At 29.9% G+C, this 13,873-nt stretch overlaps 3 protein-coding genes across 7 annotated transcripts; 1 reads left to right on the forward strand and 2 right to left on the reverse strand.

The window, feature by feature from the left end:
* Positions 1-67: 67 nt before the first annotated feature.
* On the forward strand, positions 68-5,513 carry LOC410345 (GATOR complex protein WDR59). Of its 5 annotated transcripts, none has more exons than XM_006566402.3 (20): positions 68-320; positions 419-468; positions 564-699; positions 766-979; positions 1,074-1,207; positions 1,288-1,437; positions 1,508-1,667; positions 1,735-1,814; positions 1,892-1,958; positions 2,029-2,237; positions 2,302-2,565; positions 2,646-2,796; positions 2,899-3,092; positions 3,165-3,298; positions 3,374-3,583; positions 3,645-3,771; positions 4,254-4,283; positions 4,720-4,880; positions 4,951-5,204; positions 5,295-5,513. In XM_006566402.3, the coding sequence occupies exons 1-20, from the start codon at positions 267-269 to the stop codon at positions 5,432-5,434; spliced, it is 2,919 nt and encodes a 972-aa protein (XP_006566465.1). In that variant the 5' UTR covers positions 68-266; the 3' UTR covers positions 5,435-5,513. The 5 variants fall into 5 exon arrangements, 4 of the variants coding, with proteins under 4 accessions (XP_006566465.1, XP_006566466.1, XP_006566468.1 ...); XM_016914761.2 differs by having other exon boundaries at positions 196-320; positions 564-670; XM_006566403.3 differs by lacking the exon at positions 4,254-4,283.
* A 557-nt stretch (positions 5,514-6,070) lies between these two features.
* Positions 6,071-9,759, reverse strand: LOC408368 (adenosylhomocysteinase). Its single transcript, XM_391917.7, has 6 exons — positions 9,603-9,759; positions 8,984-9,174; positions 7,833-8,174; positions 7,440-7,655; positions 7,102-7,328; positions 6,071-6,464 (listed from the first exon to the last, which is right to left on the reverse strand). Exons 1-6 carry the CDS (start codon positions 9,628-9,630, stop codon positions 6,167-6,169), a joined length of 1,302 nt encoding a protein of 433 aa, XP_391917.2. The 5' UTR covers positions 9,631-9,759; the 3' UTR covers positions 6,071-6,166.
* Positions 9,760-10,301: 542 nt separating this feature from the next.
* LOC107963971 (leucine-rich repeat-containing protein 23-like) lies at positions 10,302-12,750 on the reverse strand. Its single transcript, XM_016914765.2, has 3 exons — positions 12,460-12,750; positions 11,561-12,387; positions 10,302-11,410 (listed from the first exon to the last, which is right to left on the reverse strand). Exons 2-3 carry the CDS (start codon positions 11,921-11,923, stop codon positions 10,787-10,789), a joined length of 987 nt encoding a protein of 328 aa, XP_016770254.1. The 5' UTR covers positions 11,924-12,387; positions 12,460-12,750; the 3' UTR covers positions 10,302-10,786.
* Positions 12,751-13,873: the final 1,123 nt, after the last annotated feature.

A 13,873-nucleotide genomic window follows, 5' to 3' on the forward strand; every position in this document is an offset into this window, starting at 1 on the left:
TGTTTCTCTTTCTTTTACTCTTTTATATCACTTCCCCTCGCTTCACCCCTTAAACCATATATGTTTTTAGTGTGGATATGTACATGAATTTTATTCAGCCAATCAAAAGCCAACGATAAAGATGTGTATGTTAGGATACGATGCAACGAGTCGTATACTACCTTTGGATATGTATAGAGTTGCGTATATGATTCAATTCTAGTTCGCGTATTCGGTTTGATTCTAACCTTGCAGAATGCTGATAGGAATTCGAATTTGTTGGTAAAATGTCAAATCGTTGGGGCAGCGACTATGTGGTTACCGAGCACCGTGATTTACAGGTAGGTTATTTCATAAAAAGGAAATATGTATTTTAATTTTAAATATTATAATATACACTTGTTTTTATTATTAAATTATTTTTATTTTGTATATGTAGGCTAATACTATGGCCGTGGATGCGACGGGTAATTATGTATTACTTGCCGGGTAAGTAATAAAAAAAAAATAGTTTATACTTAGTGTATAATTTCTTCTAATGTTTGTATTCTTTAACTTTGCTTCTTTTGTTTACGTATCTTTAGACGCAGATGTTTTGCGGTAAAACACCTTGACGAAAGTCTTGATATATTAAAAAAATTTCAAAGACAGAGTAAATATGAAGTTGGCTCTGCAGAATGGAATCCTACAAGTATAAATTGCCATCTTTGCGCTGTATCGGTTAGATATTAAATCTGTATGTTGTAAACAACATTATAAATATACTTAATTGAATTTATATTTTAGAGCAATACACGTATTGAAATATTATCTCTTATTGGAACTGGTAGTTATGACTTACAAACAACAAATAGTTTAAAAGCACATACAAGAGTTGTGAGTGATTTAAACTGGCATCCTAAAGAACAAGATATCATTGCTTCTTGTAGTATTGATACATTTATACATATATGGGATATAAGAGATCAAAGACGGCCTTGTTTATCTTTATCTGCAGTTGGTAAATATAGACATTATAAAAATCACGGAGTGATGATTATGACAAAATAGTTTGTTAAAGTTTAAAGATATACATTTTTGAATTATTGAATTAGCTGGTTCTTCTCAAGTAAGATGGAACACTCTTTCTCCTAACATATTGGCAACAGCTCATGATGGAGATATTAAAATATGGGATCAAAGAAAAGGAAATAGTCCTATGCAATATATAGCTGCTCACCTAACAAAAGTATAAATTATTTTTACAATATTCTTTTAATAAAAGGATATATAAGTTTTTATAAGATATTTATATTGAAATTATTTTAGATACATGGTTTAGATTGGTGTCCATTTCAACAAAATCAATTGGCAACATCTAGTCAAGATTGTACTGTGAAGATTTTTGATATCAGTAATCCACGAAGAGCTGAAAGCATTTTAACAACAAATTCACCAGTATGGAGGGCAAGATATACGGTAAAGAAAATCTTACATTAAAAAAAAAAAAGTAAAATTTATTTCTATCTATAAAAAGTAATTTATCTAGCCATTTGGAGAAGGACTGGTAACAATAGTAGTACCACAATTACGACGAGGAGAAAATAGTTTATTATTGTGGAATACAACAAATCTCAATGCTCCTATTTATACTTTTGTAGGACATACAGATGTTGTTCTTGAATTTCAATGGAGACATCAAAAATTAGGTGTGTATTACATAAATATATTTATAAATAAAAAAATATATATAAAAAATATATTTATGATTTTTAGAAAATAGTGATTTTGAACTAATCACATGGTCAAAAGACCAATGTTTAAGGATATATAAAATTGATCCATTTTTAAAAAAAGTACGTATTTTTATATATATTATTATATAAAAATGAAAATATTTATTTATAAAAATTATGATATAATATTGTTTTAGTTATGTGGACATGGTATAGATGATAGTACATCTATTTATACTCAGTATTCTGAAGATAATAATTTGAGTATGTATTTTTTATTATAATATAATGCATTTATCATTTTATTTAACTAATATAATTGTGATTAATATAGGAACATTACAATCTGTCCAACAATTACAGCTTAATGATAGTCAAACTGATCGCGAAATGAATTGTATGACAACAAAAGTAGATGAACCTATATTAAATTCTGAAGCAGATGTATATATTGAAAATAATAAAGAAATATCATCTCCTACACAACCAAAGACTCTGCAACAAGAATTTTCATTAATAAATATGAACATACCAAATATAGAGGTAATATGTATGGACATAATTAGAAATATAATGGACATAAAATTAAATATTTTTATTATTATAGGTCAATGCAATGGATGTTGTAGAACGTAGTTGTACAGTAACAGCATCTAATAAAAGTTATAATGTGATATTGAAAGTAAATTTCCCTCCAAATTATCCATACAGTGCACAACCTACATTTCAATTTTGTCCTGGGACAACAATTGATAATGCAACATTGGCAAAATTGTTGAAAGTTTTAAAACAAACTGCTCAACAACGTGTTAAAAAAAACAGATCATGTTTAGAACCTTGTCTTAGACAATTAATTACAACATTGGAACAAGTAAAGGAAAATTTATTTTTCAGATCAAACATTCATCTTGTATAATGTCTGATTTTTCTATAGTTTTTCTATTTCTATAGACATGTAAAAAAGATGAAAATGAAAGTACTCATTTAGGATATGACATTCAAGACAATGCAAATTTTTTAAATTCTTCTAATATGTATACGAATTATCAAGATGCCTATATACCATTTCCTAGAACATCTGGTGCAAAGTTTTGTTGTGTAGGTATGTAAAAAAAAAAAAAAAAAAAAAAAAAAAAAAAAAAAAAAAAAAATAGCGAAAAATATCTTATATTAGAATTTCGTTATTTAATGCATTATTTTGTAGGTATACTTGTATGTTTTGGTCGTGCTTCATATACGAGAAGATCATCTATGAAGCCTGAGTGTACAACACCTAGAGCACTTTCTGCATTAGGAAATGGAATAGGCAGTGCAGAACATTTTATACATATGTATCCAAATTCTTATGTACAGTCAAATGATAACATTCCAATTAGTTCCTTTTATTTTCAAGACCGAGTATGTATAACATTTTTTGTAAAAACGATAATATAAATTCATAAATTACATTAAATATTTTCGAATCAATAGAAAATGAATCGTGGATTACATAATACAAATAGAATGATCTATAGATCATGTTGTAAAAATTATCACTTTATGGTGATGATATATGATGCCTCTTCATTATTTTTCGTTAATAAAGAACTTGCCGAAAAATATGTGTGAGTTCAATAACTATTTCGTATTCATTAGTAAAATTTTCAAAAAATAATTTTTTGATTTTCTTTTATATTTAGTATTAATATCACCGATATTCCGGCAATGTGTCAATATAATGCAAATATTGCTGCATCATTAGAACGTGCTGATTTAGTTCAAGCATGGTGTTTAGCTGCTCTTGTGATATCGCAACCAATTTCAAATGTTGGACAAAATTCATGTCAGTCGCCTGACATTGATGCTCCATGGCATCTGCATCCTTTTGGTCAAAATTTAATTCATTCTTTGTAAGTAATATGTATATCATTTATAAAATAATTAGAATATTATACATTAATTTGTTTTTAGAATACAGCATTATGCTAAACAATCAGATATTCAAATGGCAGGAATGCTGAGTTGTGCTTTTAGTTATCGTTCGGAAAATCCTGACGTTGCTCAAACACGAATAAGTAGCAAATCCATTAACATCAGTGTAAGTACATTATAATTATTTTTTAAACATTAAAATGTTCTAGCATGGTTTGGCACAAGCACTATATTTTTTATAGCATCATTAATAGTTAATACATTACATGTCTTGATCATATTTTGTCTTCTGTTCACGAAACATACTGAACATCTTAATATTTAAGATGATATCTTCGAATATAATCATCTTATACCACTGTTCATATTTCAACATTAACTTCTCAAACTACAGTATATCACATTTTTCATATTCCGCACACATTTTTTTCTTCTGATGCATGAATATGTGCAATTTAAATGTCTTACGATACGACGGTATTGTATGGATATCTCTATAATAAATTTTCATAATTATAATAGATATCAAAATTTAAATAGATCATATTATACCGACGTAATTTATTATTATTTTATTTCAGTATTTTTTTTTCTATTATATTTTTTAAAAATTACCAAATGATTGATGTTTTGTTATCTTTGTTATAGAGGCTTTCTACAGGAAAATGGTGGTTAAAGGTAAGGCATGGTTTCCGAATTTTCTAAGTTTGTACGTGTTTGAAATGTTTTGGTTCTTAGGATTTTCTTATCATGGTGATATTTGTTACTGCCTTACAGCATCGGAGTGGAAGTATCATGATGCCACAAAGCATGTAGGTTTGTGGCTCTGCTTAATATTTAAAATGCCAAACTTTTCAATTTCGTATCTAATAACTACTTTACATTATAACTAATATCCATAAAATCATGTTAGTAGTGATTAATCATATGTGATGTACTGTTTGTTGTATTTATATTTAGAAATTTCATACAGAAGACAAACATCTTATGCAGAAAGAGATCATAGACATTATACGTTTATCTATATATGTATTTTGTGTATATTGTATTTATATCATTTATTTAAAGTTTATGAATTAATTGTAGCTTTATATATCATTTGATATCTTTTTAGCCTGGTGGTTCTCCATATCATACGATACATTTAGCCGATACTACATTGGAAGGATGGAATTTTCAAAATTTGAAGCAACATCGATCTAATTCGTGGTCTGATTCTCTTGATGACTTAAAATTAATTCAAGATACATTTGGAGATTCTGTAAAAAGTATTAGGTAGTCGTAAAATTTTAATTCAAGATTATATAATTTTTTTATGAATTAAACATAAATGTTTATCATGTAGGTTACTCGATGAAAAATATACTACTCTTTATGATGGTTATAAAAAAGCATACGCCGAAGTGTTACATAGATGGCGATTATTAGATGCACGTGCACAAGTATTGAAGCACGTAAGCACAACTCCGTTAGATACACACAAAGGCGTCGAATTTCAGAGTGAATGTCAATTATGCGGCAAAGTTAGTAGAGGGCCTCAATGTATGAACTGTAAACGATTAGCATTGGAATGTGTAATTTGTCATATCTCTGTTAGAGGTAAATTTAATTTCATATATAAAATTTTTCCTTTTCTTGCGATAAAATATATAGGACAATTATTTTATATATATGTATATATATATTTAGGTCCAAGTAATTTTTGTATATTTTGCGGACATGGAGGTCACACACAACATTTGGCGACATGGTTTGCTACTAAAACATTGTGTCCTACAGGTTGTGGATGTTATTGCTTGCAGGAAAGTTCCACTCTTTTAAAATTGTAAATGAAAGGTTTAAATAATTGTACATAACTGTGAAAAAATATTAGGATATAATAAATAGTATTTTAAAATATAGTATAAATATAATATCTTTAAAATTATCCATAATTTTTCATATTATCACTTTTTTAGTAAACTATTTTATTCAATGAATTTGTTTTAAGAAATATTTCTTCTAATTCTTTCATTTCAGTTGCAAAGAAAATAGAATATTCACAATATATATTATATAAAATAAAAAAATATTAAATAAAACTATATATATATATTGCAACAAATTTTTTCAAAATATGCGTGTAAGATATGCTTTTCTAACAAATCTCTTTTCTATTTTGTAATATTATAATTTTTCAATACAGCATATTTTCTTTGTTTAAAAAAACCATAAATTACATCAGATTAGGCAAGATCATCTGATTTAACTAATAATGAATTATTTTATATATAATAAAATATTTTAATCTTTTATTTTATATATTATTATCTTTATCAAAGGACTAACTTCTAATGGAATTAGAAGAACTTTTTTCTTTATCATTTATACAAAAATTGAACAAGATAATTTTACTTAAAAAACGATATTTTTTAAATATATAAATAAAATATCTACATTGAAAGTAATAAATGAACAATTATTAATTAAGATCAATAATTGATTTGTATTAAAACATCGTATTCTCATTATTCGTATTATACAAAAAAAAGTACATCAGAGCCTTTGAATTTAAATAATAACTAGTATCGATAATGATCAGCTTTATAAGGGCCTTCCTTAGGTACACCAATATATTTAGCTTGATCTTCCGTCAATTTGGTCAATTTGACACCAAGATGATCTAAATGCAACGAAGCGACTTCTTCATCCAATTTCTTTGGTAACATATGAACTCCAATAGGATAAGATTTAGATTTAGTCCATAATTCTATTTGTGCCAAAACTTGATTTGTAAATGAATTGCTCATCACGAAACTAGAATGTCCTGTAGCACATCCAAGATTAACTAATCGACCATCCGCGAGAACAATAATATGTCTGAAAATGATGAATAAAATGTGATTTGGAAGTGTCACGAAATGTGAGTTTCACATCGATTAATAAAATAATATATAAAAAAATCGATTAATAAAAATAATATATAAGATAATTGATTTTTTCACCAATGAAATCAAAATAAACATTAAAGAAAATCTCAAAAGTTGATATCGAATGCTTTGTCATTTAAATGTCTTCGGTATCACATAACATTGGATCGAATTACCAAGAAATAGTGGTTCCCAAACATTTATAAATTATAATTGTTGTAATACATATTTTAACTTTTTTATTTTTTTATATTTTTTAAAATTTTTCATTTACATATGTAAGAAATTTATTTATTAGTTATTATAAATTATTTATTATTATAAAATAATTATAAATCGAAAATGAGTCTTAGTTTATAAATGTTTGAGAATCACTTCTATCTTATTCGTCGGTAATTTGTGCCCAATATGACATCGAAGATATTTAAATTAAAAATGAAACATTCGATATCAAAATTTTAAAATTTTCTTATTGGCATTTTCTTTGGATAATTTTATGATATTATATATGTATAATTTATATATAATTTAATGATATAGAAATTATTTTGATTACTTAAATTTTAAATGTAAAACTATTAATTTACCTTTTATTTTTCAATTGATATCTATCTACTTGTGGTTTAATGTTTACTTTTTCAATAGCGTTTTGTTTAAGCCATGCAACATCAATTTCGCAGTCGAAATGGCCAATATTGCAGACTATAGCATCTTCGGGCATATTTAGAAAGTGGTTGCTCGTTATAATATTTTTGCAACCGGTACTGGTAACGTAAATGTGACCTTTTCGTGATGCTTCATCCATCGTTGTTACCTGTTGAATATATTAAAATTTATATATTAAAAATTCATTGGTTTTTATTAAAATTCTTAATTAATGATTTAATTATATTTTCATATGAATTTTAGATTCTGATTTATTAACCTCGTATCCTTCCATAGCTGCTTGTAATGCATTAATAGGATCGATTTCTGTAATTATTACACGTCCACCAAATGCTTTAAGACTCTGGGCACAACCCTTTCCAACATCTCCATATCCAGCAACTACACAGACCTTACCAGCAATCATAATATCTGTCGCTCGTTTGATACCATCGATCAACGATTCTCTGCATCCATAGAGATTATCGAACTTACTCTATTCGACAAAAAGTATTAAAAATTATTAAAACTATAATACATTAAAAACTGGATAGATTTAAGATCTGCTACATATTTTTTAATGAAGTTTATTTTAAAGTAATTTAACGGTTTCTTTTTTCTTTCTTTAAAAAAAATTATTCTTTTTGTTTTTTTTAAGTAAAATATAACAAACCTTTGTTACTGAATCGTTCACATTTATCGCAGGAACTTTCAAAGTGCCTTCTTTCATCATGCGATATAGGTTATGCACACCGGTTGTAGTTTCTTCAGAAACACCTCGACATTCCTTGAGATATTTTGGAAATTTGTCGTGCACAATGTTAGTCAGATCTCCTCCATCATCCAGGATCAAGTTTAATGGTCTTCCATCTTTGAATAACAGAGTTTGTTCTATACACCATATATATTCCTCATCGGTTTCGCCTTTCCAAGCATACACGGGAATCCCTGCCTTCGCGATAGCGGCAGCTGCATGATCTTGTGTACTGAATATGTTACACGAGGACCATTGAACCTATATAATAATAATAATGGATCAGTAAAATTTATTATTAAAAGTATTCAAGTAAATGTGTTTCATGTGTCAAGATACAAATCAATATATTAACAATTTATCTTTTCAGATATTAAATTTCATTTTCTTATATTTTTTTATTTATAATTATTTTACTTTCTACTTTTTTTTTTAATTAATCATACTAATGATAAGTAAAAACTGTAAAATTCTTTAAAAAAGATTATCGATATTATTCAAAATGTTTTTACTGCGTAAAAGTTTAAGATATGTATCTTCAAGTTTTTTAATAAATGTAAAAATATATTATGTTTCATAATGTTAACATTTGATCCAAGATCATGATTTGAAAAACTTTTCGATACAATTGTCGATGAATGTTACAATAATGTAAAGTCATTATCTATGACACGAATCTGTATACGTAAATACGTAAATATTTTTAATCTTTTTCTCTCGTATCCTGAATATCTAATAAAAAAATCTCAGAATGACACAAGAATGAGCAAGAGAAATATTCTTAGATACATGATACACATGATTTTCTCTGATATATGATATATCGCAAATTTTTTCTCATAAAACATCTTTAATCATAAATGATACTTTGTTTTATGACTTGTTATTTTCATATCATAAATTTTAATATCACATACTTTTCATATATTAATACAAATGGAAAATACATTTGAAGATGGAATAATTTATAAATATCAAATTTTGCTTTGATTAATTGAAATTAAATAGAAAAAGATAAAAAATTTGAAGCATAAAACGCAAAGGGTAATGATAAAATACATCGAACAAACCTCAGCTCCTAGTTCAACGAGAGTTTCAATAAGAACCGCAGTTTGCACTGTCATGTGTAAGCAACCGGCAATTCGTGCACCTTTTAAAATTTTTTGAGGACCATATTTTTTTCTTATAGCCATAAGACCAGGCATCTCTTGTTCTGCTATGATAATTTCTTTTCGTCCCCATTCCGCCAATGTCAAATCGGCTATAATTATAAAAATGATTTTATTAATCAAAAAATTTTTGTTCAATAATTCATAATCGAAATTTTGGAGTCAATTTCATTTTACGATATTTTACGAAATGTTTCGAATTTCAATCAAATGAATGTAAATTTATTTTTTTATATTTTATTCTGTCATCATTTTATTTATACAACAAGAACGAATAAATTAATTATACATATTTAATTTAACAAAAATTCAATCGTATAGGTTATTCACCGATAGTACATTATTTTATATATGATGATTTAACTTTATTTTATAATATTTTATTATATTAAATTCTATCAATACGTATGATTTTTAAAATAATAAATTTTTATCATCAGAGAACAAAGTTACTCCGAAATAACAAACACGTGTCTGTTACTAATATAACTCCAAAACTGATAACATCATTATAACTTACCAACTTTAAATGCAGGTTTGGAAGACATTTTTTTAAAAGAAATAACTATTATAAAATAATAGAGGTAACTATAGAACTTGAATTATAGGTAAATAATAGATAAACAAATCCTATGTTTATCACGGGCAAGCTGCAGTATAACTACTTTTAAGAAACATGTTACAATCTTATTTTAACGAGCTCCGCTAGGGATCGTAACTATTTATTGATCATGTGAGTAAGCTTTGAATTTTAGCGGGAGAATAAAATATCTAAACATTTTTATTCTAAAAAGGAATAAATATAAAAATACAACACATAAATTATTATATTTATTAATAAATTATTTCTTAAGATTAATAAATTTAATAAAAATAATTAATATCGTAATATCGTAACAACATATTTTAGAAATGTTTTAGAATATTACAAATAATGGAAAATTAAACATGACAAATGAATTTTCGCTATCGTCATTTTTCAATAAAATAATTAAAATTTTTTTTTTATTTATTACTGGATCAAACTTTTATATCCCAATACAAACGAAATCAAAATTCAAAATACTTGCATTAATTATCAGAGGATATTGCGAGGTTATTATCCAAAGATATATCATAAAAACTAGAATATGTCTATTTTTTTACTTTAGAAATTAAGATATAGTTAGTAAAAATAGACAAGGAAAGTAAATAGTGGAAGAAGGATAAAGATAGAATAAAAATTAGGGAATCAGCGCCATCTGTAGAGTGCCGCAAATGAAACTCGATACGTCAATAAATAAATAAGAATTAACTACCAGTGCCATCTCTCGAATGCCAAAGATATCTCTTTAATGATAGGATAAGGTAGAGCAAGAACTGAAAACCAACGCCATCTCTTAAGTACTTTCAAAAACATTAATTCGTCGAATTGTTTCTAATAATCAAAAGATGGTGCTGAAGGTCAATTCTAATTTGCTTTCCTTGTCTACTACGAGTTTCATTTACGGCACTCCAGAGATGGCGCTAATTCCCTAATTTTTACTTTATCTCTGTCCTTTTTCCATTATCTACTCTCCTCGTTTATCCCGCAAACTTTCGTTCCCAAAGAAACGATCCCGATCCAACCTTTTTAACCTCCATCGTTTAAAAATCCTACGCAAATATCGAAATTTAATTATTAATAATTTGACAAAGAATATAACGAATATGATTATTATAGTTTCATCCAGCCAAGAAATTATAATCCAGATCAGCGAAGGTTGTCCCGTCTAGAAACATTTGTCTACGAAACTCTTTAGCCTCCTTCCTTTCATCGTATAGCACTGGATCCTTGTCGATTCGCGTCAAATTCGGCAACATTGCCAAGATAATATGCCTATAAGTAGCTTCCTCTTCCATTTCTCTCTCGTCTATCGCGGGATTCTCCATGACTATCAGCGTCTCCAACGCGGGCAAACAGTTCAACTTCTCCAACTCGGAAATTTTCGATATCTCGTTGTTGCGTAGATTCAGATAATTAAGCTTGGCGCATCGCGAGTCGAATCCGGACAGATTCGATATCTTGTTGCTTCTCAGATGCAGAATTTTCAAATTGACCAATATCTCTAACCCCTCCAACCTCTCTATCTGATTCTCCCCCAAATACAATCGTATCAATCCCGGAAAGAATATACCGTTGGTCGTGGTGAGAATGTTTCCACCGATTTCAAGGGTCTTCAAATTTTCGAGATCGTACGGGTTCAAAGTGATCTCCTCAATGTTGTTGTGATTCAATTCCAGACATTCGAGAAACTTGTGCGAGATGCCCGACGTGCTGTTCAATTTGTTATTGTTCAATGTTAAAACCTATAAAGTAAAGTAGAGAGTGGGGAAAAAAAAAGAAAAAAAAAAAAAAAAATAAATAATTCTATATTTGCGCGCGAGATGAAAAATTGTTTATTTATTTATTTATTTATTTATTTTCTTTTAAAAGAAAAGAATTTATTATATATGAACCTGAAGATAAGGCATGGGATCCAATTCTGCGGATTCCACTTCATTTTTATCAGCTTGAAGCATCAGAAGATATTTCATGGACGAGAGAACGCGAAGTGCCTCGTTATTCAATTTATTCCCGGAGACGTTCACGTAGAGCACGTATTTGAACATCGGTATAATCTTTATGTCCGTCAGGCCCCTGTTGGACGCGTTCAGGCCGAGATAAGCGTAGCCAAGCCCGGATTCGCATTTTCCCAACGTGTGAAGGCACTCACCGGCCTCCGTTTGCGTCAACGCCTTCGTCACATCCTCGAATACGGATGGCAAACGTTCGATATACAAGTCCTCGCCCTCTCCCTTTTCCTCCTCTTCCCCCTCCATTCCGATCAAATTTTTCTCTTCCTTCGTTCGATGGGATATTATAATTAACCTTTTTTTTTTGTCCCTTTCACGATCGTTGATATTTGAAAAGTTTATTTATAAGGATAAACAATATTCCCGTTCACTTGTTTTCTCGTCGATAAAAAAGAAAATAGAAATGAATTTGTTCTCGTATATATGTTCACGGCGGTAATAAAACACGAGCGAACGAGATAAGCGAGAATAATGGAAAAACGTTAACGGGTTCTGATACACCTCGTCTCGCCGTCCCATTTCAGCCTGCAACTCCTTTCTACGGGCTTCTTTCGATTCATTATGTCACGCAATTTCTTCAGAAGGATGAAATTCTCCCTCATGATGCGATATTGCTTCTCGCGTTCCAATTGCATTCCTTTCGCGTTGAGAACCACGTGAGGCCTGCTTTTCGGCGGGTCCACGTCGATCGCGCGAGTCGCTTTCCTCACCTGAAAAATTTTCGATTATTTTTATCCCGTTTTCAACAAAAGTATATCGGTCGACCAACGAATTTTGTTTACGTTTGAACGATGTCGCTCGTAATCTTCAGGCCTCCACATCGAAGACATTGTTATTATTATTATTGTTATTGTTATTATAACCTTCACAGGCGGAAAAAAACTCGTCCTCATAAACGTTTACGACCGAGCTCGAGCTCGCCCGAGTTTGCTTTACCAACGCGACCACAGTCGCGAGGTATCGATCAAACTAACTTTGTTTCGTTTCGTTTCGTTTCGCCGAGTATCCGGCGAGGCGCTATTTGCAACAACAATATTTACTCTTCTCGCTTATTTTTATCTATCTTCTATAATAATAATAATAATAATAGTAATAAAATATCGTTCGATCTAAAATTTCCAAAATAAAATCCGTATTAGGAGAAAATTTTCGAAATTTTGATCGCGCGGAAATATCTGATATTATCGCCGGATTTAATTATCATCATCGAAGATATTTGTCACGAGAGAAACTTCTCGTTGCTTCCACCGTTACGAAAGGGTAACACACGTTGTTGTGTGGCCACGTGTGCGTGCGTGCGTGCGCGCGCGTGTATGCATCGCTACTACACTCCCCGGCAGGGGGAATCCGGGATTGGCGGGCGAGGCGGACCAATCGCGTTTCACGGGGGGCGGGGTGAATCCAATGCGGACGCGTGTTATTTTTTCCCCTCCCTCCCCCTCCCCCCACCCCCTCCGCCCCATTTTATCGCGTTTCTCCGCGCGGCATAAATGCACGCGTGAAATTAATTTCGCCGTGCTTGGCATTCATGGCTACGACGCAGCCAGCCGCCGACTGCTGCCGTGACGCGAAGGGATCGAGAGCACAGGATTAAATCGAATCTCGTCGACCTTCGATATGGATCCCTTGTAATACATATATGTATATATATATATATATATATATATATATATATATATATATATATATATATATATATATATATATATAGGAGAAAGATATAACGTATTTACGTTGGAGAAATTTTATCACATACATCGAAGAAGGGATTTTAATATATGATTTCGTTTCATCGAACGAAACGAAACGAACGTGAAGTATCATCAAGTTTAAATATTTTTACAACCTCGTAAAAATAACGGTCGTGAAAATAACCATGTTTAATTGTTTTATTGGTGGGCCAGGTAGAAATTTGTTTGCCGAGGATATGATTGTTCCGTTTACGAATACAATGGCGGTGACAATGGAGTGTGAGGGAGGGAGGGGAGAGGAGGAAAGAAGGAAGTAGCTCACAACCTAGGAGAGAAGAATTTCGAATATTGGCGCAATAAAACTTGTGCGAGAAACTTCGTGTTTCTGGTACGGGATTTGTAGGGGTGCTGTAAAATAAAGCCGGGCAATAAAACTATTAACCTTGGAAGACAAAAAGATCATAAAAATATTTCGAGCGGACGGACAATGTTCCGCCTTTCTTTT

Source organism: Apis mellifera, linkage group LG11, assembly GCF_003254395.2.
Source record: "Apis mellifera strain DH4 linkage group LG11, Amel_HAv3.1, whole genome shotgun sequence".
NCBI classification, from domain to species: domain Eukaryota; kingdom Metazoa; phylum Arthropoda; class Insecta; order Hymenoptera; family Apidae; genus Apis; species Apis mellifera.

Coding starts and splice junctions, on each gene's coding strand:
- LOC107963971 (XM_016914765.2), bottom strand. CDS start 11,923: ATGGAGGGGGAAGAGGAGGAAAAGGGAGAGGGCGAGGACTTGTATATC. Junction 11,411..11,560: donor ATCCCATGCCTTATCTTCAG/GTTCATATATAA, acceptor TTTACTTTATAG/GTTTTAACATTGAACAATAA.
- LOC408368 (XM_391917.7), bottom strand. CDS start 9,630: ATGTCTTCCAAACCTGCATTTAAAGTTG. Junction 7,329..7,439: donor CAGCTATGGAAGGATACGAG/GTTAATAAATCA, acceptor TATATTCAACAG/GTAACAACGATGGATGAAGC. Junction 6,465..7,101: donor TATCAATTGAAAAATAAAAG/GTAAATTAATAG, acceptor CATCATTTTCAG/ACATATTATTGTTCTCGCGG.
- LOC410345 (XM_006566402.3), top strand. CDS start 267: ATGTCAAATCGTTGGGGCAGCGACTATGTGGTTACCGAGCACCGTGAT. Junction 469..563: donor AATTATGTATTACTTGCCGG/GTAAGTAATAAA, acceptor ACGTATCTTTAG/ACGCAGATGTTTTGCGGTAA. Junction 5,205..5,294: donor TTGTCATATCTCTGTTAGAG/GTAAATTTAATT, acceptor ATATATATTTAG/GTCCAAGTAATTTTTGTATA.